Source organism: Pelophylax lessonae (assembly GCF_965119305.1).
Source record: "Pelophylax lessonae genome assembly, chromosome: 9".
NCBI lineage: Eukaryota > Metazoa > Chordata > Amphibia > Anura > Ranidae > Pelophylax > Pelophylax lessonae.
Window position 1 is genome coordinate 131,694,061 of NC_138776.1, and position 24,867 is coordinate 131,718,927.

General features: G+C 42.6%; 1 protein-coding gene across 2 annotated transcripts in view; it reads right to left on the minus strand.

Moving 5' to 3' along the window:
- The window catches only part of PLCE1 (phospholipase C epsilon 1), a 677,378-nt gene that overhangs the window by 74,738 nt on the left and 577,773 nt on the right, over window positions 1-24,867 (minus strand). For both annotated transcript variants that reach the window (XM_082268059.1, XM_082268058.1), the window contains 2 exons: window positions 12,063-12,194; window positions 5,308-5,598 (listed from right to left, as the gene is read on the minus strand). In XM_082268059.1, coding sequence (XP_082124185.1) covers window positions 5,308-5,598; window positions 12,063-12,194 — 423 coding nt within the window. The remainder of the gene's footprint in view (window positions 1-5,307; window positions 5,599-12,062; window positions 12,195-24,867) is intronic.

The window sequence follows — 24,867 nt, forward strand, 5'->3', positions numbered from 1 at the left end:
GCATAAATGACTAAATCCTGGGAAAAAAGCAACAACTCCACCTCAAACTGAGATTCTGACTTCAATATAAATCACACCATAATTGTGAGAATTCCCAATTTATAAGGTTTAACTTTTCTATTAGAATACACATTCACATTGTTAATGGCACCTCCAGCGCCTCCTATAATGTCATATCAAGATATCTGTCTGGCATTCCAGTTGACTGGATACAACTGTGTGAATTTTAAAGACTATTAAAACATCTATTCTGTGTGTCATTTATTTTACAACAAACGCAGATTAAAAAGAAACATTTAGCAGACACCTGGTTTACATTTAAAAGAACAAAATGGTGCAAGAAAATTGTTTGACAAAGTTTGTAGGTACTCTGCAGTTCATGGGGTTTTCTCCAATGACACAAATAATTCTGAAATCTGGCAAAAGGATATGTTATGGTTACAAAGCCATTAGAACTAACACATTAGTACTGTGAAGACCTGAAAGCAAAAGACCTCCCAAAAAGTTTAAAGCAGTAAAAAAGCAGGGTCTGTTTAATATATCAGGATATTCTACCCAACATAAATAGCAGTTTTAAAGAAAAAAAAAAAAAAAAGCAAGGAAAAAAGTTATTAAAGTGACTGTAAAGGTTTCTTTTTTTACTTACCTGCTCTGTGCAATAGTTTGGAACCAAGCAGCCCCAATCCTCCATTTCTCTGTGAGCCACAGTAGGAAGCTGCTTCCTATGGTGGCACATGTGCGGCCGCAATCTCGAGTTAGGCTGTGTGCATCTATTGACACACAGCATGGCTCGGCTCTTGTTACTATCACTGCATCCTGTGAGGAGAGATAGAGCAATGCTGCTGCTCTCAGGTACAGCGCTGGAAAGATCGGGCTCAGGTAAGCGTTTAGGGGGGCTGGGAGGGAGCTGCATATATTTGTTTACCTTAATGAAGAATGCATTAAAAACCTTCAGCCTTTACAACCACTTTAAATAACATACCCCCCACCTTCCCTTGTTTGAGGTAAGGACATCTTACCCCCCACCTTCCGCCTGCAGTGCCTAGCCATAACTGACGTCACAATCCTTACAGTGAGATCCTAGAGAATGCTGAGTATCTAAAGCATCTTCTGGAGAGATATTGAGTATTTAAGCTTTCTCCAGGATCTTGCTGAAGAAACATGATATTACATGATATTACATTCTATAGTAGCCAAGTGCAAGACTAAATGTGCTAAATTTTTCCCAACAGTTTTTTTTCAACCTTAGAACCCCACTTCAGAATAAAACAAACTCTTTACCACCACTCCAGCCTATGCTGATAATCTTTTTTTTCCCTTGCCTGGTGAAACCATTAATTCAAACTTAAGTCTCCATTTAGATCCCTTGTGCCACTGATTTTGGTATGGGAGGACTACTAATGCAGCACTGTGATGGTGCCCCAAGACCATCTGTCCCCTACCATACCCCTGTGATTTCAGCCTTCTTTTCTCTCCTAAGAGAATTCTGCTCCAGCGGTCATACAATAGAAAGTGTCCACATCACGCAGTCAGTGACATAGACACCCAAAGAAGGACCCCAAGCAGTAAGTAAACAGACGAGCAGAAGACCCAGGACTGAAGTGTCACCTGAATGCTGCTTAACTCCATCCTGCAGACTGCACACATATATGCAGCCTCGAAGAAGTGGGCTTTACTCTCTGGGGCTGCATATATGCATATCTCCATTTGTGCTGGGAGCGTGCTGCACAGTGCGCTCCCAGCTGAGAGCCACGGGCTTTGTACTAACCACCGGGACACCTGATCGCTGTGATAGCCTCTGACTGGCTTTTACAGTGATCAGTCACTGTAAGCTCATCCCTGTGTTTACTTCCTCTTCTGAATGTAGAGAAAGATACATTGTATCTTCCTCTTCTTGCAGGAGAGGAAAATGTAAACAAACCAACGTGTAAAAAAGTGTGACGATATGTACAGTTTTACGTTTAACACATGTCAAAAAGCAAAATTGTGCTTTGGCATTAACATTTTTTAACTCTTTGGCATGAAGGGGTTAAAAGGTTAGTTCACCTTTACCAAAAAACTGCCTACGCTGGTAAGGGACATCTGTACATTAAAAAATATTTTTTTGCTGAAAGTGAACTATGCCTTTAGGGCAAGTAAAAAGGGGAATTTAGATGGAGGGGGACATTTTTTTTTTCCTGGAGGGGGGATTTAAAGCTGTTATTTATTAGTGTGTGTGTGTGTAAGAGTAGGGGGTGCTTGCATTTTATTGCAAAGTCCACTTTACCTTACTACAACTAAAGCCAAAAGCTTTTTTGTTTTGGATAGGATGAATCAGCAATTGTATTGCTGTCTGTTCCCCTATTAGGGAACTTCACCCTCTCTATTTCTCCTGTTTACCATTAATACTGTTAATATCGAAGGTGAAAGAAAATCTTGGGTTGTCACCAGAACAGGAACAGAGGGGAAACTATTTATGGTGACAACCTCTCTTTGGAGAATTTTCTTCTCACTTCCTTCTTTGGCTTTGGACAGGAAGCAAAGGGAAGTCTACCCTATAAAACAAAGGTGGCAAAAAAAAAAAAACTGACAGGGGTTATAAACCTCCCTTACTCTATCTAAAATGAAAAAAAAGTTTTGCCTTTACCTTTACTTGTGAGGGTTCCATGATAAATTCAGTATATATACAACACACATTTATTGGTATAATTGTCTTGTTTTTGGCCCCCTTTTTCCCCCTCAATCACTGACAGATGCCTACGTTTATCCACTTTGCCAGTAAAAAAGTTTCCATTATTATTTCCTTTCTGTCAAATTGGTTTTGCTACCAGCAACCCCCCCCCCCTCCCGATTAGTAAGCTGAGTAAACATTAAATGAGTAGACATTGGTAAACATTTCTATAAACATCCCCCCACCTCTCTTAGGTGTTCTTAGGCTCGTCATGTAATTACTGTTGAGCCCTTAGAACCTAGTGTTGGACCAGAATGCTTCTCACAAGGCAGAGACAATGTGGTCTCTAAATCACCACGAGAGGAGTTTTGCAAATTATCAATGTTTTGGAAAAAAAGATTTGATAAATGTAACTCATTTTCGTTTTCCAGCCCCCCAGGTCTGTATTCCTATAGCTGTTTCATAAGAAGTTCCACTTTCCCTGGTTCTTAACCACTTTACCACTAGCCACTGTGCTGCTACTGCGGCACAGTGGTTCGTTATCGTCCAGCGACGTAGACCTACGTCGCTGGACTCCTCCCCCTGTAGGCGGCGCTCGCGCGCCGCCGGAGGCGCGCTCCCGCTGTTTTCATTCACAGCGGGAGTCGGGCCAGGGGAGGAGCGGCGGCGATCGCCGCTGCTCTGCCCCGATCGTCGGGGAATCCAGTTTGGAGATCCGCCCGCCTGTGTAAACAGAGCGGGCGGATCTCCTAAGTGACAGGGAGTGACAGATCGGAGTGTTCAGCATAGCTGAACATCCGATCTGTCCCTGGCTCACTCAGTCACCTCCCCCACCCCCCACACGTTAGTAAGCACCAGGCATACATTAACCCCTCCCTCTCCAATAAAATTAACCCCTTCCCTGCCAGTGTCATTTTTACAGTAACAGTGCATATTTATAGCACTGATTACTGCAGTAATGTCACTGGTACCCCCAAAACTGTCAAAAATGTCAGTCAAGGGTCCGATCTGTCCACCGCAATGTCGCAGTTCCGCAAAAAAAATCACAGATCACCGCTATTACTCGTTAAAAAAAAAAAAAACACCAAAAATGACAGAAATCTTTCCCTTAGTTAGTAAACGCAATAACTTTTGCGCAAACCAATCAAAATACGCTTATTGCGATTTTTTTTTACCAAACATGGGTAACAGAAAACAAATTGGCCAAAAATTTTAAAAAAAATTGGTTTTTACATCTTTTTTTGGGGGGAATTTCATATAAAAAAATGTTAAAAATATTGTTATTTTTTCAAAATAAACGCTATTTTTTTGTTTATAGCGCAAAAAGTAAAAATCACACAGGTGATCAAATACCACCAAAAGAAAGCTCTGTTTGTGGGAAAAAAAAGGACGTAAATTTTGTTTGGGTATGTCGTCGCATAACCGCGCAATTGTCAGTTAAATTCGCACAGCGCTGAATCGCAAAAAGTGGCCCAGATGTAAGACAGCAAAATGCTCTAGTGGTAAAGTGGTTAAAGGAAAACGGTCCTGAAATAAACCTGGGGGCTTCCATTGCTAACCTGATCCTGAAACTGCTTTTTTGCAGGCAGTGATATTATCTAAGTCCTCCAATACTCCCCAACTTCAATGCATTCCTAAAGACTGAAATGGGAAAAGCACAGAGTGAAGAAGTTATGGTGATATCAGAATTATTGACCTGCATGCTTATTCAAGGTCAAAGATTCAAAGGACTGCAGCCATTGGAGCAGCATGACAGCCAGGCAACCAGCATTTTAGGTAGAGCTCAGCAATGACAGCCTTCATGTTTTTCTCATCACAATTTTTCTTTCATTTTATATTATGTTGAATGCAACAGGGATGTTAACACTCAAAAACTCTAGTTTAGTCTCGTCTAAGTAGAAAGAGCCTGAAGCAGGGAGATTTTTCACAACAGTCCTCAAAAGCGAAATCAGCAGAGGTTTATGAATGGGCTGCCTTAAAACCTACTTTCCATTATGCAAAACATAGTGGAAATAGGTCTAAAGAAAAATATTAGAACATGAAAAAACATTAACCTTTAAAAGGTTAAAATAATCACACAAAGGGATCATGGTTTCCCTGTACAAAGTCATACTTTGTTGATGCACATAACATTTATAACTGCCCAATGTAACCACTTGCAATTATGTACAAATCTGTTATTTCTTTGACTCCGCAGGCTATGCCAAACTTAAGGCACAAGGCAGCATTCGATTTTACACAGTTTAGGACTTGAGGTAGTTGGACAGATCTCCCAGTGAGAGCAACGGCTAGTTAGATATGTGCCTTTGCCCATTTAGATTGCTGGATGACTGGGACCTGCACATTTCTGAATGGGGCAATTGCTATTGCCTTTGCAATAGTAAGCATTTTGCATGCTTTCAACCACTTCCTTGTAAACTCTTACATAACCTGATTTTTATAGGATATTCCCTAACTGGCTGTACCTTCTGTGAGTACAACAGATGAAGCAAACATAGCTAAACATGTTGCCTCAGAGTTAAAGAGTAAATAAACAATGCTTCCTCTGGCTGTTCAATCTCCTGTTTTAAAGCATTTCTTGCAAATACTACCTAAAAGATTTATTTTTAACTTGAATAAATGCAATCTTACAATTGATCATGCAATGGCTTGCTTACCATCTGTTTGGTAGTTTAGGGCAACCAATTGAACTCCATGAAGCCAAAATATAAGAGGATGTGGATTTGAAGAGTCAATGCGTGTAGCAGCTGGATATGTTCTTAATAGTTGATAAGCAGTGTGTTGAATCAACTTCTGTGAATAACGTCTACACAGACGCTTAGCAGCATTTTCATTCAGTGATGAGATGTGGTAGCACCTAGGAGTCCGGATAATGGCACTCAGTGATGTACTTGGATTGAATGGAGGTGAGCATGGCTCCTCCCAACTCTGCCTTGTGTCAGCTATGCCTGCAAGCAAAGGTTTAATTTCAGAAGGTGAACTAAGGCTTATCCCTTTACCCACAACAATTGCCACAGAAACACAAACAAAAAATAGCCTTTGGCTATCTCTGCATATATACTGTTCAAGGGCATGTAACAAACTGCTTCCTAAGGATATGTTAGACGAATACAGTGTCTTGAAAAAGTATTAATATTACTTGAAATGTTCCACATTTTGTCATGTTACAACCAAAAATGTAAATGTATTTTCCTGACATAAGCATGACAGCATACACGTATGGGTATAGGCTCCCCCCCTCCCCAATCAGGACCGGTTATACTATATAAATGAGTCGCCTCCACCAAGGCGGCATTCTGTTTTTGTTCCTCAAATGCTCAACCAGCTATAACTATGGAAAGAAGGTTTTTGTTTTTGCCCTTACCTTGCTGGATTCATCTGGCCAGCCGCACAGGTTCAGCCTCTCCTGTGACGAAGTTCTCTTTGCTCGAGTGTAAACCGGGGTGTATACGAGGGAAGCCTCCCCCAGGTCCTGGCACTGAGGGTAGGATACCGGTCTCTGGGGACAGGTAAGATACTCCACTGGTGACATGGGTCTCTCGCTCTCTTTCCCTCTGGCTCCCCATTGCTTTAAGGTTCCCTCATGCTGCTGGGGAACGTGGATGCGCTCTTTGAGGGTAGAATAACAGGCAGAGAGCAGGGACATGGCCGGCAGGGCGGCTGCTCATTTCCAAAACATCATCTCGTGATTTGTGGCGAAGATACTGCAGGCTGCCCTATCCAATATGGCACCCAACGGACTTCCTGGCATTGCAGGTGGACCAAGATGGTGCTGGGTGACTTACGGTTTGCTGTAGGCAGCCGGCAAGCTAGGTGAGATGCTCAGGCAGCAATTGGGGGACACCTGGAGAGTGGGCAGGTCCCCCCCCACCTTTATATTAGAGAGTATGATAGAAGCCAGGTGTACAAGGCAGGAGAAGGTGCAAGCAGCCGAAGCCAGGTAAGAGGAGAGGATCCAGGGTTGCTGGGTAGGATGGAATGTGTGGTATACAGGTTGTAAGAAATCTCCCTTGTTTGAACAGATTGTGCCTGTCTTGTGCCGTTCCTGTTCAGGGCTCCTGTGGAGGTAAGACATGCTCCATTCATTACACTCAGGAGTGGAGATAGTATGTTTAGAACAACCTTTTGTAGCAGAATCTTAAAGACATACCATGAGCTCTCCCAGAGACCAGCCACACAATACAAGGTGAGGGTTAGGTAAGTAGGTATTAGGTTCATCTAAAAAAGAGTGCATGGCTAATGAAATGTAAAGCTTTCTAGCCCTCAACACCAGCAGAGGGCCTCAAAACGTGCAGACAGAAGCTCTACTATGGCTACAATCCATTCAAAAGGCCACCAAAGGCCAGCAGTCAATGGAAGAGACACGGGCTGAGGAAGGGGCAGAGGATCAATGTTTAGGATGCGCCCTAAAGGCATTACCTAGGAAGCTAGGTAAGCTAGAGGCAACAACAGATAAGGAAGCAGAGAAGGCAGATATGATCTCCCTAATTATACAAACAGTTAAAGATTCCCTACAAGAAATGGTGGTCAAAGCCAGCCAGCCAACCAGAGACAACTGGGGCTAGCCCACCACTATATCTCAGAAAAGTTCTCTAAGGGAACCGTCACCAGTGTCAGGCTCATGAGATGAGTCCCTGGTAGAAGAAGAGTTTTTTGCCAGATTTGATTTCGCCTTAGTGCAACCCCTAGTAAGAGCAATAAGAGAAGCTTTTGAATGAGAGGAGGAAATTACACAACCCGTAAAGACTAGAAAATAGTATCCGCAGTTAAAAAGGTCCGTACTCTCATTCACGTTGATCCAGGAGGTGAAGGATATTATATATGACGAATGGAAGTAGACGGACAGGAAACTGTCCATGTTCAACAGATTTGAGAAGATGAGGTCCACGCATTGGAGGTAACCCCACTAGTGGCTTCAGCTGTCATTAGATTAGCAAGGCATGTCACATTACCTATGGAAAATGTAGTTTCCTTCAAAGATGTTTCAGGAAGAAAGCTAGATATAGAGCTAAAGAAAATGTATACCACGGCGGGAAGTGCCTGCAAGCCATTATTGGTGCTGACATCAGTAGCCTAGGCAATAACAACGTGGGCAGGGAGCGCTGAAGTGGAGTTTTCCACAGAGACAGGAAGTGCCTCAGTACTAAAAATACTGAACAAGATCAAACTGACAGGAGAATTTGTGGGTGAAGCGGTGATCGACACACTGTGGTGTTCGGCCAGGGTGATGCTATCATCAGTGATGGCAAGAAGAGCATTATGGCTCAAGCCATGGATGGCAGACGGATCATCAAAATCCAACTGCTGTTGTATCCCATTGGACGGAGCAGCCTATTTTGGCAGTAAATTGGAGACCGCTATCTCGAAGGTGACAGGGGGCAAGTCAGGGTTGATTCCACAAGACTTGAGGCCCAGACACCAGCGCCAGCCAGCAAGGAGACAATTTATGAGTAAGCTAAGGGACACAAGGATCTTTAGAACAAACAAAGATCCAAGAAAAGGGTGGAAGAACCCCCAGATGTCTGTGGCTCAGTTGACAAAATCAAGACAGGGCACAGTGCAGAAACCCTTTTGAAGGTCTCTCCATCCAGACTGGCCCAGTTGGTACCCGACTACGCCAAATTGCACCAGTCTGGCCGGAGCAAATTGAGGACCCTTGGGTCATAAAGGAAATCCGGGAAGGTCATCACTGGGAATTTGAGTCCCCCTCGGAGGTGCCCCACTTTACCCGCACAAAGCTCCCTCAGTGTCAACAGAAGATACAAATAATCTTCGAATGTGTCCTATCGCTCTTACAAAAAAGAGCCATAAAACCAGTCCCCATGCATGAAAGACATCAAGGATTCTATTCTCCTATTTTTTCTAAATACAGAAAAAAAAAAAACAGGCGGTTTAAGACCAGTATTAGACTTTCGGAAGTTGAACAAGTACATCCAAATGCAAAGCTTTCGAGAAAAAAATGCTGCAGTCGGTCATACAAACTATCAGACAAGGGGAGTGGGTGTCCTAGTCCATCAACAATGTAAAAAATACTTACGCTTTGCGATAATGGAATACCATTTTCTGTCAACGTCTCCGAGGATATTCTCCTAGTGGAACATCGGAAACTTTTGGTCCAGACCCTACCGAGCCTAGAGTGGATAATCAACTGGCAAAGAAGTCAACCAGTGCTCATGCAGAGAATGCGATTTCTGGAGGCAATCCTGGATACCTGCAGGAACACGGTAGAACTCCCTTCAGAGAAGGCAACGGCTCTTGTCTCTCAACTGGAAAAGATATTGACACTCTCATACCTCACGGCCTCCTAATGCCTCAGGCTGTTGGGGTCACTAGCGGCCACAATACCCTTAGTAAAGTGGGCCCACTGGTGGATGAGGACCTTTCAGGTGGAATTCCTGAGACAATGGAAGAGCCGCTCCACGCATTAATGGATCAGACTATCACCAGCGATGAGGCGTTCCCTCGATTGGTGGTGGAAAAAAACAACCAATTTTTCGAGTTGCTACCAACTCAATCCCCTGACACCAGTAGTGATTACATTGGATGCATCAGTAGTAGGCTGGGGAGCACATTGCAATGGGTATCTAGCCCAAGGTCAGTGGAGGAGCAGAAAGAAGGAAGTCTCCAATGTAAGTATTGTATGTATTAGAGCTGAAGGCAGCCTTCCAAGCTCTAAAAGCATTCCAAGACCAAGTCAAAGGGGCCAGTGTAATACTCCAGATGGACAACAAGGCAGCAGCCGCCTCTGTACGCCGCCAAGAGGGAACGCGGACTCGAGCACTCCTAGCGGATGTGGCGCCCATTCTGAATTGGGCTCAACAGAATGTGTCAAGTCTATCAGCCATTTACATTCCAGACCCACAGAAGTACTTAGCAGATGCACTGAGGTGCAAAGCGTTGGACAACAATGAATGGGCACTGAACCAGTCAGTCTTCCAAAAGATTTGCAGTCAGTGGGGTCATCCAGACCTTGACTTAATGGCATCCCCAGCCAACAGGAAATGCAGACATTTTCTAGCGAGGGTGAAGTTCCCACAGGCGGAAGCAGTAGATGCATTCAGCTGTCGATTTTTGAAGGCTTGCAGTACAGTTCACCCTTAAAAGACGTCATTTGTTCCTCCGTGGGACTTGCAGGTAGTACTACAGATGTTGTCCCAACCTCCTTTTTTAGGGGATCAAGCAACCTCATTGTGGAATACCATGAAAATCAGTTTTCCTCACTGCCATTACATCAGGAAGAAGAATATCGGATATTCAGGAATTAGGATACAAACCTCCATATAGTTGCCACTTACCAGATAGAACAGGACATTGTTCTCCAAACAATGCAGAGGGATGCATCTAATCAGACGCACAAGTTAGATGTTGGATCTATCCTGGAATTATACATACAGAGAATGGCCTCTTTCAGAAGAACAGAAAACTTGTTAGTCATCTCAGGTGGGACAAGAAAAGGGCTTGCAGCATCTACCAGAACACTGGCGTTGTGGCAGATCAAGACCATCAAGAGGGCTTATGAGGCAAGAGCATTGGAACCTCCAACCAGTGTCAGAGCTCACTCAACGAGGAGCCTGGTAGCATCCTGGGCAGATATCAGGGGTGTATCCTTTCCTTATGCATAAGCATGACAGCATACAGGTCCCACCCTTGGGGGCTTCGCATTCGAGAACAGTTATGAGAATGCCGCCTTGGGGAGGCGACTCATTTATATAGTATAACCACTCCTTATTGGGTGAGGGGCGGAGCCTATACCCATATGTATATGCTGTCATGCTTATGCATCAGGAAAGGAAAATTACCATCAGGTAAGTAAAAAATTTTCTGTTTTATTGGGATTTTATATGATAGACCAACACAAAGTGGCACATAATTGGGAAGTGAAAGGAAAATGATAAATGGTTTTCAAAATGTATTACAGTAAATATCTGAAAAGCGTGGCATGCATTTGTATTCAGCCCCTCTGAGTCAATACTTTGTAGAACCACCTTTCCCAGCAATTACAGCTGCAAGTATTTTTGGGTATGTCTCTACCAGCTTTGCAAATCTAGAGAGAGAATGTTTTGCCCATTCTTTGCAAAAATAGCTCAAGCTCTGTCAGACTGGATAGAGAGTATCTATGAACAACAATTTTCAAGTCTTGCCACAGGTTCTCAATTGGATTTAGGTCTGGACTTTGACTGGAACATTCTAACACATGAATATTCTTTGATCTATACCATTCCATTGTAGCTCTGGCTGTATGTTTAGGGTCGCTGTCCTGCTGGAAGGTGAACCTCTGCCCCAGTCTAGTCTTTTGCAGACTCTAGCAGGTTTTCTTCTAAGATTGCCCTGTATTTGGCTCCACCCATCTTCCCATCAACTCAAATCAGCTTAATGCTGGTCCCACCATGTTTCACAGTGAGGATGGTGTGTTCAGGGTGATGTGTAGTGTTAGTTTTCCGCCACACATAATGTTTTGCCTAAAGGCCAAAAAAGTTCAATTTTGGTCGCCTCTAACTAGAGCACCTTCTTCCACATGTTTGCTGTGTCCCCCACATGGCTTCTTGCAAACTGCAAATGGACTTCTTATGGCTCTCTTTCAACAATGACTTTCTTCTTGCCACTCTTCCATAAAGGCCAGATTTGGGGACTGCAGGACTAATAGTTGTCCTGTGGACAGATTCTCCCACCTGAGCTGTGGATCTCTGCAGCTCCTCCAGAGTTACTATGGGCCTCTTGGCTGCTTTTCTAATTAATACTCTCCTTGGCCGGCCTGTCAGTGTAAGTGGACGGCCATGTCTTGGGAGGTTTGCAGTTATGCCATACTCTTTCCATTTTTGGATGATGGATTAAACAGTGCTCCACAAGATGTTCAAAGCTTGGGATATTTTTTTATAACCTAACCCCGCTTCTAGACAACTTTACCCCTGACCTGTCTGGTGTGGTCCTTGGCCTTCATGATGCTGTTTGTTCACTAAGGTTCTCTAACAATCCTGTGAGGGCTTCACAGAACAACTGTATTTATACTGAGATTAAATATACACACAGGTGCACTCTATTTACTAATTAGGTGACTTCTGAAGGCAATGGGTTCCACTAGATTTTAGTTAGGGTTATCAGAGTAAAGAGGCTGAATACAAATGCACACCACTTTTTTTTCCTTTCTACTTCACAATTGTGTGCCACTTTGTGTCGGTTTATCACATAAAATCCCAATAAAATACATTTACATTTTCGGCTGTTACAGGACAAAATGTGGAAAATTTCAAGGGGTATGAATACTTTTTCAATGCACTGTATTTAAGCTTAGTGAAAAACCTATTTTATTAAACCCATGTTGTAATGGAATATAACATCAAAAAGGCATATAATGCGTCATGGAATACAGCCACTTCCCCAATATTAGAGCAAAAATGGAATATACAGCAATTACCTCTTCCAGATGTTTTGGCCAGTGTTGTTGTTTCCCCGGGGCTTGTTCTACCAGGATTGTTGCCAAAAATGGACTTCCTGCTTTTTCTTTCCTTTCCTCTGCCAGATCCACAAGGATTTAACGTCGTAAGGCCTGTTCCCATAAAATTAAGACTAATGAACCAAACAAGCAGACCAAGAGGGCATGACATTTTCCGTAGCCTTTTTAGATGATGTTTTATGGAACTGAACCAGCCTGTCCTGTGCAACACTACATAACTAATCTCCCACCCATATCTTCTTCATGAAGTTTACTTCTTCACCAGTCCAAGAAAAATACTAACTTGATACATGAATACACTGAGCAAGGGAAACATGCTGTAATAACTATAATATAGCTGAGATTTGGGACCCCAGATCAATAAACGTTCAGAGAATTGAACATTTGGGGGGAGAGTACATTCTCACACAGGCTCAACATATTTAATTTATTTAACATATTTTGTATTACATACCTAACAACACTAAACTAAATTCTTTCTCCATTTTAAAACATTTTAATTTCAAGGGATGTACACATTCAAGGGTTACAGATATTTAATCAGATGCACTTTGATCATCCATTTCCTGTATCAGTCTCTTTGCTTTTACTTCCTTAAATGTATCCAAAAATATATTACCCAGCTGAAACACGCTTCTTATGCCATACACTAGCATTAGGCTCCACCCTCTCACTATCATAACTGCACTAGTTCATGTTCATACTGAAGGTTTATTGATCAATACTTAGCATCACCTAACCCCATTCATTATTGTTTGCAGGAGCAGAGGCTGTTAAAAGCAAGGTGTAAGCCATTTTTTTTCTTCCCCTACATGTCTTCATCTTATAAACACCCTAGAATTTGTAGTTTAGGCACAGAATCACAGAACTGATATCCTAATCAACATGAGATCAGTTCCTCATGTATCCTGACACCACATTTTAACTAATAATCAGAGCAGTCCAGTTATGGCTTGTATTACAGTACACAACAATACAAAGGGCTGTCATCACCAACAAGTACCAACCAAAGGCATGTTTAAAAAAAAGTTTTTTTACTCTATCATTAAAATGTTGTTAAAATTATACAGGCAGTTTTGTCGCCAGGGTTAATGGCACCTACAGTGAGGAAAATAATAATTTGATCCACTGCAGATTCTTTAAGTTTTCCTACTTACAAAGAAATGAAGGGTCTATAATTTTTATCATAGCTGTATTTTAAATGATAGCGAAAGAATATCAACCAAAAACCCAGAAAAAATACATGATACAAATGCTAAAAATTTAGTTGCAGTTCAGTGAGTAAATTAGGTATTTGATCCCCTACCAACCAATAATAATCCTGGCTCCCACAGACTGGCTACAGTATGTGCTCATGTGGTACACAAATTAGTCCTGTCAATTTAAAAAGGTGCTCCTAACAACAACTCATTATGTGTATAAAAGACAATCTCTTTCTTCCATTCAAATCTCACTATCACGGGCAAGACCAAAGAGCTGTCAAAAGACTTTAGGGACAAGATTGTAGACTGACATAGGACTGGAAAGGGCTACAAGATCATTAGCAAGATGATTGGTGAGAAGGAGACACTGTTGGAGCAATTCTTCACAAATGGAAATACAAAATAACCATCAATTGCCCTTGGTCTGGAGCTCCATGCAAGGTTTCGCCTCATGGGGTAAGGATGCTCATGAAAAAAGTGAGTGATCAGCCCAGAACTACATAGGAGGAGCTTGTGAACGATCTCAAGGCACTTGGCACCACAGTTACCAAACAAACCATCGGTAACACGGTATGCCAGCATGGATTGAAATCCTACAGTGCCCACAAGGTCCCCCCTCAGGAAGGCACATGTAAAGGCCCGTCTGTAGTTTGCCAATAAATATCAAAATGATTCAGAGAAGGATTGGGAGAAAGTGCTGTGGTCAGATGAGACCATAATTTAGCTTTTTGCCATTAACACGACTTGCCGTGTTTGGAGGAAGAAAAATGCTGACTATGACCCTAAGAACACCATCCCTACAGTCAAGCACAGAGGTGGAAACATTATGCTTTTGGGCTTTTGCTCTGCTAAAGGTACAGGCTGACTTTGCTGCATTGAGGGGCCAATGGACGGGGCCATGTATTGTAAAATCTTGGATGAGAACCTTCTTCCCTCAGCCAAAACACTGAAGATGGGTCGTGGATGGGTCTTCCATCATGACAATGACCCAAAAATGAACCACCAAGGCAACAAAGGAGTGGTTCAAGAAGAAGCACAGTCTCCAGACCTACAGTCAGGTCCATAAATATTTGGACATCAACACAATTCTAATCTTTTTGGCTCTATACACCACCACAACGGATTTGAAATGAAACAAATTTGAGGGTAATTTGAGGGTATTTACATCCAAATCAGGTGAAAGGTGTAGGAATTACAACAGTTTGTATATGTGCCTCCCACTTTTTAAGGGACCAAAAGTAATAGGACAATAGGCTGCTCAGCTGTTTCATGGCCAGTTGTGTGTTATTCCCTCATTATCCCATTTACAAGGAGCAGATAAAAGGTCCAGAGTTAATTTTAAGTGTGCTATTTGCATTTGGAATCTGTTGCTGTCAACTCTCAATATGAGATCCAAAGAGCTGCCACTATCAGTCTGTCACTATCAGTGAAGCAAGCCATCATTAGGCTGAAAAAAACAAAACAAACCCATCAGAGAGATAGAAAAAACATTAGGTGTGGCCAAATCAACTGTTTGGAACACCTTTAAAAAGAAAGAATGCACCGGTGATCTCAGCAACACCAAAAGACCTGGAAGACCACGGAAAACAACTGTGGTGGATGACCGAAGAATTCTTTCCCTGGTGAAGAAAACACCCTTCACAACAGTTGACCAGATCAAGAACACTCTCCAGGAGGTAGGTGCATGTGTGTCAAAGTCAACAATCAAGAGAAGACTTCACCAGAGTGAATACAGAGGGTTCACCACAAGATGTAAACCATTGGTGAGCCTCAAAAACAGGAAGGTCCGATTAGAGTTTGCCAAACAACATCTAAAAAAGCCTTCACAGTTCTGGAACAACATCCTATGGGCAGATGAGACCAAGATCAACTTGTACCAGAGAGATGGGAAGAGAAGAGTATGGAGAAGGAAAGGAACTGCTCATGATCCAAAGCATACCACCTCATCAGTGAAGCATGCTGGTGGTAGGGTCATGGCGTGGGCATGTATGGCTGCCAATGGAACTGGTTCTTTTGTATTTATTGATGATGTAACTGCTGACAAAAGCAGCAGGATGAATTCTGAAATGTTTCAGGCAATATTATCTGCTCATATTCAGCCAAATGCTTCAGAACTCATTGGACAGCGCTTCACAGTGCAGATGGACAATGACCAGAATAAGAATGCATACTGCGAAAGCAACCAAAGAGTTTTTTAAGGGAAAGAAGTGGAATGTTATGCAATGGCCAAGTCAATCACCTGACCGGAATCCGATTGAGCATGCATTTCACTTGCTGAAGACAAAACTGAAGGGAAAATGCCCCAAGAACAAGCAGGAACTGAAGACAGTTGCAGTAGAGGCCTGGCAGAGCATCACATGGGATAAAACCCAGTGTCTAGTGATGTCTATGTGTTCCAGACTTCAGGCTGTAATTTACTGCAAAGGATTTGTTTGTTTCATTTCAAATCCATTGTGGTGGTGTATAGAGCCAAATAGATTAGAATTGTGTTGATGTCCCAATATTTATGGACCTGACTGTAATCCTATAGAAAATGTATTGAGGGAGCTGAAACTTCAAATTGCTAAGAGACAGCCAAGAAACCTTAAGGATTTAGAGAAGATCTGTAAAGAAGAGTGGACCAAAATCCCTCCTGAGATGTGTGCAAACCTGGTAACCAACTACTAGAAACGTCTTCCCAACAAGGGTTTCTCCACCAAGTACTAAGCTAAATTTTGCTTGGGGATCAAATACTCATTTTACTCACTGAACTGCAACTCAATTTATAACATTTTGTATCATGTTTTTTTCAGGATTTTTGGTTTATAATCTGTCTCTATCCTTTAAAATACATCTATGATAAAAAATTACAGACCCTTAACTTCTTTGTAAGTGGTCAAACTTACAAAATCTGGAGGTGATCAAATAATTATTTTCCCCACTGTAACTGTTTAAACAAAGCCAAACCTTCAAGCATTTTAATTTTTCTCGGATTGAGAAGAAAACAAGCTTATCGTCTTATTAACATTATACCTTATAAATGATTACAAGTGGGCTCTACTTTTTAATTCCATAACTAATAACTGAGTGCCATTAGGTAGGCCATTACCAGGGTATTGAGGTAAATAACATGATAACTAAAGCTGACCATGGGTAGCATAGGGCCTTCAAACATACAGACTTGATGTGTGTCAGGCAGCACATCCCTAAAAACAACTGGCTTATAATGTTGAACCCAAAGGGATCACTGCAACTGGTAAACTGCAGATATCTCTGATGGAAGATAACTATCAGAAAAGGTTTTCAAATGTATCCAATAACTATTTCCCCAAATAAGCCTGGGCTGTCAGTGTCTGAGGTTCACCAGAGCCATAATGTGTGTCATGATTACTTAAAAAAATAACAGGTAGAATTGGAGACTGGGAGCACTTGAAGGCCTTCTTCAAGTTGAACAAATAAGAAAGCTTTCCAAACAACAGGACTGGTGAACAATGTCTGAATTTCCTTTTTTAGGTTTTATTTCCTCTACTTTTATCTGTTGATCCAGGTAGCAAGTCCGTTATGTTTAAAAAAACACAAGCTCTCCAGCAGAATGTATCAGTTTATATTAATGAGACAAACCATTTAACACTGACAGGGGTGATTAAAATGATCAGCTTTTATTTATTTACAGTATCTCAAAAAAGTGAGTACACCCCTCACATTTTTTTAAAATATTTTATTATATCTTTTCATGTGACAATACTGAAGAAATTACATTCGCTACAATGTAAAGGAGTGAGTGTACAACTTGTATAACAGTGTAAATTTGCTGTACCCTAAAAATAACTCAACACACAGCCATTAATGTCTAAACTGCTGGCAACAAAAGTGAGTACACCCCTAAGTGAAAATGTCCAAATTGGGCCCAAAGTCAATATTTTGTGTGGCCACCATTATTTTCCAGCCCTGCTTTAACCCTCTTGGGCATGGAGTTCACCAGAGGTTCACAGGTTGCCACTGCAGTCCTCGTCCACTCCTCCATGACGACATCACAAAGCTGGTGGATGTTAGAGACCTTGCACTCCTCCACCTTCTGTTTGAGGATGCCCCACAGATGCTCAATAGGGTTTAGGTCTGGAGACATGCTTGGCCAGTCCATCATCTTTACCCTCAGCTTCTTTAGCAAGGCAGTGGTCATCTTGGAGATGTGTTTGGGGTCGTTATCATGTTGGAAGACTACCCTCCGAAGGGAGGGGATCATGCTCTGCTTCAGTATGTCACAGTACATGTTGGCATTTATGGATCCTTCAATGAACTGTAGCTCCCCAGTGCCGGCAGCACTCATGCAGCCCCAGGCCATGACACTCTCACCCCCATGCTTGACTGTAGGCAAAACACACTTGTATTTGTACTCCTCCCCTGGTTGCCGCGACACACGCTTGACACCATCTGAACCAAATAAGTTTATCTTGGTCTCATCAGACCACAGGACATGGTTCCAGTAATCCATGTCCTTAGTCTGCTTGTCTTCAGCAAATTGTTTGAGGGCTTTCTTGTGCATTATCTGTAGAAGAGGCTTCCTTCTGGGACAACAGCCATGCAGACCAATTTGATGCAGTAAGCGGAGTATGGTCTGAGCACTGACAGGCTGACTCCCCACCCCTTCAACCTCTGCAGCATTGCTGGCAGCACTCATACGTCTATTTCTCAAAGACAACCTCTGGATTTGACGCAGAGCACGTGCACTCACACTATTAAACTGCTGTATGATCTTGGCCACCGAGCTGCAGCTCAGTTTCAGGTTCCTCAGAAAGTCCTCAGAAAGTTCTTTGACATGAGGCGCCATGTTGAACTTCCAGTGACCAGTATGAGAGTGAGAGCGATAACACCAAATTTAACACACCTGCTCCTCATTCACACCTGAGACCTTGTAACACTAATGAGTCACATGACATCAGGGAGGAAAATGGCTAATTGGGCCCAATGTGGACATGTTCACTTAGTGGTGTACTCACTTTTGTTGCCAGTGGTTTAGACATTATTTGTGTGTAATTTTGAGGGGGACAGCAAATTTACACTGTTATACAAGGTGTACACTCACTACTTTACATTGTAGCAAAGTGTAATTTCTTCCGTGTTGTCACATAAAAAGATATAATAAAATATTTACAAAAATGTGAGTGGTGTATTCACTTTTGTGAGATACTGTATGTGAAACCTTTATCCCAAAAGGAAAAACACTGTTTGATGTTACTGATTATAAAGTGTGAGCTGGAGTTTGGCTTCAATTTGTTAGTGTGTTTAAATCTGCCATTATATTTAATACTAACCATATCCCAGACTAACTATGCTGCTGTCTACTGTGTCTCCTGTGCTTATTCATCCAAAGTAGTGTCTCACTAATACAGAAGGTGTGTTACTGGCCAGATCACCAGGTGAAAACAGAGGGAAAAAAGTGAAAGAATAGAAAACTGATGCAGCCACCAAATCGAATGATTGGCAAGCTGCAATATAATATATTTTTGGTTTTGGATTTAGTACCACTTAAATCAGTAATTTTGGTTGAGTTATAATGGCTTTAAGGAATAAAATAAGAACCTATGTTTAAATAAATTACAATATAGAAGGCATGCACATATCTTCAATGCATTAACAATAAAAAAGTCTCATAGCCTAAAGTGGTATTAAAGCCAAAAGCAAACATTTATTGTACTGACAATTAAAAAATCTTAGATGTGATAGATAGATTAGATAGATAGATAGATTAGATTAGATAGATAGATTAGATTAGATAGATTAGGTTTAGAATGTGGCACAGAGCAGGTTTAGCGTTAGATTTTGCCTGGACTTCTACTTTAAGGAATCATGACTGGGGAGATACAGCTACAACAACTCCAAAAGCTATACAGTATATACATACACAACTAAAATAAATGGATTTTTAATTCATACTTACCTGTAAAATCAATTTCTTGAAGTACATCACGGGACACAGAGCCATAATCATAACATATGGGATATATAGCCACCTATAGGTGAAGGACACTGGCAACCAATCAAAATTGATGACCCCCTATATAACCCCTCCCACACAGGACGTACCTCAGTTTTGTAGCAAGCAATAAAAGACCCCATAGAAGAGGGGAGGGACCTCTGTGTCCCGTGATGTACTTCAAGAAATGGATTTTACAGGTAAGTATGAATTAAAAATCCATTTTTCTTTTCGTACATTACGGGGCACAGAGCCATAAATCATAACATATGGGACGTCCCAAAGCAATGCATCTGAGGGGAGGGGGGACACCAAAAAAATACTGCCCGACTGACTGCATGAATTTCCAAAATATTGATTGTTCCTCCAGAACCGCTCCCAAGCTGGAGAGACTGACATTTGTAGTCACCACCTTCCAGGTCACTGGGAGAAAGGATATCCCCTTTTTTAGATTTCTGGTCAACAGCCACCAATTCAGACTCTGTCATACTCTTTGTAGCAGCGATATGATCTGGTCTGAGGACTGAATTTTTCCATTCCACGCAGACAGAATGTTGTTCTGCAAGTGTCTGGCATGGAATTGAGCATAGGGAATTGCCTCGAATGTGGACACCATCTTTCCCAGTAACATCATGCAAAACCGTATAGATGGATATCTCAGTCTTACTATAGACCGAACCTGACCCTTCAGATCTTTGTCTGCACCATGTTGACAAGAAGCCCCAGGTATTCCAGGACGCTGGTCTGGCTGTAATGCTGACTTTGCTAAGCTCAGTATCCAACCCAGATGTTCCAAAAAATGTACCGTCTGAATGATATTTCGGCTTAGAGCCGACGCAGATCGATCTATTAGTAATAGATCGTCCAGATATCCTACTACAGATATCTCTCGGGACCTTCGAACAGCCAATACTGGAGCCAGGATCTTTGTGAACACTCTTGGAGCTGTGGCCAACCTGAAGGGCAGGGCCACAAACTGGAAATTATGGTTTCCAATCGCAAAATGAAGGAACCTTTGATGGGTCTGAAATATAGGCACATGAAGTTATGCATCCTTGTTGTCGATGGATGCTAGAAACTCCTCCCCCTGCCGGGAGGCTACGACTGAACAAATTTATTCCATGCGGAAAGAACAAATGTTCAGAAAATGATTCAGCGCCTTAAGATCCAAAATAGGTCTCACATAGGTCTCACATCCCCGTTTGGTTTGAGAACCTTTTGTTTTCTGAAACCTTGGTTATCACCCTCTGAGCTCTCAGCTGGTCCAATGCCTGAAAAAGAGATCTTTCTTTTAGGGCAGGGCTTGACAAATTTGCCTGAAATCTAGGAGCCAGCTAAAAAAAAGTTAGGAGCCAGTTTTTTTTTTTTTTTTTTAAACTAACAACCAAGCTTTATTTAAAAAAAAAAAAACTGATACTAAATTTACACATAAATACGACTAGAACCCCGCTCTCCTCTATAGGGCAATCGGATGGAAACAGACCGTCTGTCTGTTTCTATCCGATGCCATCTGATCCGATCCACGGGATGGATAGAAAATAGAACCACCATCTGTTTTTGGCGGACAGGATCAGATGGCGGCAGATTACCGCTCCATAGAGGAGACTGAAGGGTCTGATCCGGTCTGCCTGAGAAACTGACAGGTGGACCTTATCAGACAGCCTGTGTGAAAGGGGCCTTCAGCTGTGTGGCTGTGGCATGGCAGGGAGATGATAATAAAAATATATATATATATATATATATATTTTTCAATAATTGAAAAAAAAAAAGAAAAATTATTATTATTATTATTTAAATAATTTAAACAATAAATAAATAAATAAATAATAATAATAACCACACTCCCTGTCCACTTACCTTTAAGCAAAGGTAAGTGGACAGGGAGATGAAGCCTGCAAAAACTTCCATCTCATCTCCTCTTGGGAAGCAGATGGGCAGGCATTGAGAACAGGCAGTGGAAATAGTCATTAGTGACTGCTTGTGAAACTCCCGGCCACCACAAGAGGCAGCCAGTTCCCCGTTGGAAGCCTCTCTCATCTCACAGAAGAAGGCCAAAAAGCCAGGGTGCTCAATTTTCGGGCGGCGCGGTAGTCCGTGCACTCGGGGAGGAGGTGGGGGGGGGGGGCGCAAAAGGGACAGGACACCTCCTGCAGGGCACTGCAGGTGCCAGGTCGCTAATTCTAGTCGACAATGCGACCAGGCGCCCGGGGTTTGTCGAGCCCTGTTTTAGGGGATCTGTTGGTATACTTGACCTCACAAACTGAGTATGGGGAACACCCAAAATTCCACCTTGTATCCCTGTGAAATGGTGGAGACAACCCAGTTGTCTTGAATTAACTCCACCTATGCCCCTGAGAACTGCAGGAGCCATCCCCCCATCCAGGCGAGTGGGGGCACCCCTTCACTGAGAGGGCTTAGAGGAAGACTTGGCTGATCTCTGGGCCCAGGGTTTTTTCTGACCTTGCCCCGAAGGCTTGGGTCTGGACGGTTGAATTGGAATTGCCTGCCTGGAATTGGTATTATGAGTGCTGGGGATCTTAAAGGAAGGATGCCTGTTCTTCTTCTTTACAGGTAGCAACATACTCTCCCCCCCCCCCCCAGAGATCTTTCGGATATATTTATCCAGATCATCACCAAAAAAGCATTCTCCCTGAAAGAGGAAGCTAGCCAGTAATTTTTAAAATGGTAATTCCACAGACCAGCTCTTTAACCAAAGGATTCTGCGCATATACACTGTCATCAGAGCAAACCATGACATTTGCCTTATGGAGTCCGTAAGAGCATCAACTGCAAAACTCAAAGTGCGAGGTAGATCTGACAGATCTTCCACAGACTCTCCTTGAGAAGGAACTGTCTTGGCCACTTGCTTTATGCGGTCTTTCAAAGACTGACACACACCTATGGCTGCTACTGCTGATTGTACTGCAGAACCTGCAACTGCAAAGGAGGCTTTCAATAAAGATTCCAACTTTTTATCCGCTGGATCTTTAAAAACCTGGGCATTATCCACAGGACAGGTTAAATTCTTGTTAACCAAAGAAATGGCTGCATCCACAGTAGGAATTTTCCATCTCTTAGAAAACGTATCCTCCATAGGATATAACAATGAAAACCTTTTAGGAGAAACAAACATCCTATCCGGGTGATCCCCGTCATTATACACTTCTTGCTCCAAGAGTGAATGCATGGGAAATGACCGAGGACTCTCTGGGGGGGCACAATTAGCCTAGGGAGGAAAAAGAGGTTTCAGTTCTCTCTAAGGGCAGGAGCTTAAACTCAGCCCGGAGCATCTCAGCAAGAGACTGAATAAACAATCTTTGGGATTGAGAGGCTTATAGAGATTCCTCTGACTCCCCGGAAGTGGAAATTTCAGCTTGCCCTTCTATAGGGTCACCCTTAGCTACATCTTACCCATCCTCTGCCCAATGCTGAACTGATTCAGGGGGCAGCTCAGGAGAGGGGGATTTAACCCGCTTGCTGCAATCATGTCAGTAATCCTACCCTCTAGGCTGGCTATGGCCGATGCCAAATCGTCCTTGGTAACATAGGCTGTGGCAGAAGTACACAGAGTAGCTACTATGCCTGACAACCATAATGGCTCAGATTGCATAATTGCCTCTGGCTTATCAGGAGGAGTAGACACAGTAGAAACATGACTAGGACCTTCAGGGCTTTACGGTGGCATCATAGTGCTCTTTTCAACTGTGCTCCCTCCAGCCCTCTTTCGAGCAGACATTGCTTTATAGCAAGACAAACTTGAGGTACTACCTTTAAAGTGTACTCAAGGTCTGTGCCAAGCTTATACAGTCTAATGCACACAACACTGATTGCCCAAGATACAGGACCTAATCGTGGAAGTAACATACACCCACAGTGACTCACGCAACCCAGCTGCTGCTCGGTGTCCCTTTTCAGCCTGTGACAGAGGATAGTGCATTGGAAACAGTTCCTTGCAGAACGTGCCCTTTTATGTATGTGCGGAGTGGTACGTGGCATCCACTTGCATGACAAATCGCGTTATAACACGCCCACCACGCGGCGTACGTCTGTACTTAAATGCGAAACTTCCCGTGCGTGCACGAATAGGCCTATGCCATAGACGATCCAGCAGAGGCGAACATGCAAATGCTTATGTGCCAAGACGAACACAACAAAGAAATGGGGGTGAGAGCAGTTTAGGCTGAATCTTGTTTGTCACAGCTGATACCTTTCAGGTGATCAGCTAAGGGTAAGAAACAGTGTAACAATATGCTTTAAACATACCTTAAACATACATTGCATAAACCTGCTATAATGTAAATACAAGCAGAAACACACTTGGCACAAGTCTCTGTAATCTTATTAAAGGGAACAGTGCATAAAATATTTGCAATTTTGCAATTTTTAGCCTTTTAAAGTTTTTATTTGCTGTGTAAATATTTAAAATGGACTCACTAGTCCTGCCGCAGGAAACTGCTATAAGCAAGAATCCAATCTTCACCCTTCACAGTGAGCATTGTCTTAGAGACCTTCAAGGGTCCCCTATGTAAGAGAAGCCACGGCCTTGGAGCTGTAGAGCACCTAGCACGGCGTGCCATTGGGGTTTGGTATTCCAAGTTTCCGGATGCCAGGGTCCAGCGCCTAAAAAGGACAGCGTTACAGGCAAAACCTCATATCTGCTTCCCGAGGCCCGGGTACCATATTTTTAGTCCATTGACTGTTTTAGATGGATCTGATAATCCCTTAGATCCAGTGATCTTTGTTTGGGGTATGATAGCATAATCTTCTTTCTTCTTCTTTGAAACATATCAAACATGTGGAGCACCTCTCCACAGCGACCTTCACCTTTTAGACACTGGCGATAAAACTGAGGTACTTCCTGTGTGGGAGGGGTTATATAGGGGGTCATCAATTCTGATTGGTTGCCAGTGTCCTTCACCTATAGGTGGCTATATAACCATATGTTATGATTTATGGCTCTGTGTCCCGTGATGTACGAAAAGAAAAAATAGGATTTTTGTAAGTACTTACCCTAAAGTCTTTTTCTCTGAAGTCTATTGACAGACACAGCCTCCATCTTCATTAGCTGAATGGGTTATGCTGCCCCCTGCAGGAGTAGTCTAGGCAGGAAAAACTTTACATGTACACGCCTACGGGGCCCCACATGCATAACCCACACACCCTCTGCTCAGTAAACCAGTTTAGTTGTAAGCAGTGAAGGAATAACCATCTCGACATCAGAGGGGCGGGTGCTGCGTCTGTCAATGGACTTCAGAGAAAAAGATTTTACAGTAAGATCTTACAAAAATCTTATTTTCTCTATCATCCACTGACAGACGCAGCCTCCATCTTCATTAGCTGAATGGGACGTCCCAAACAAGGTGAACGACAGGGCAGCGCCGCCATTTTAGATACTCTGCGAGCATTAGTAAAAGCCACCAGGAAGACAACCTTCTACGACAAGGAAAACAGAGAAATCTCCCTAATAGTCTCAAAAGGAGGTTTTTGAAGAACAGACAAAACCAGATTGAGATCCCACGGAGGTAACAGAGATCTCCTTGGAGGAGCCAGATGATTCACCCCCTGAATAAAAGTGCGAATCAAGCTATTAGTAGCCAACGGACATTGGAAG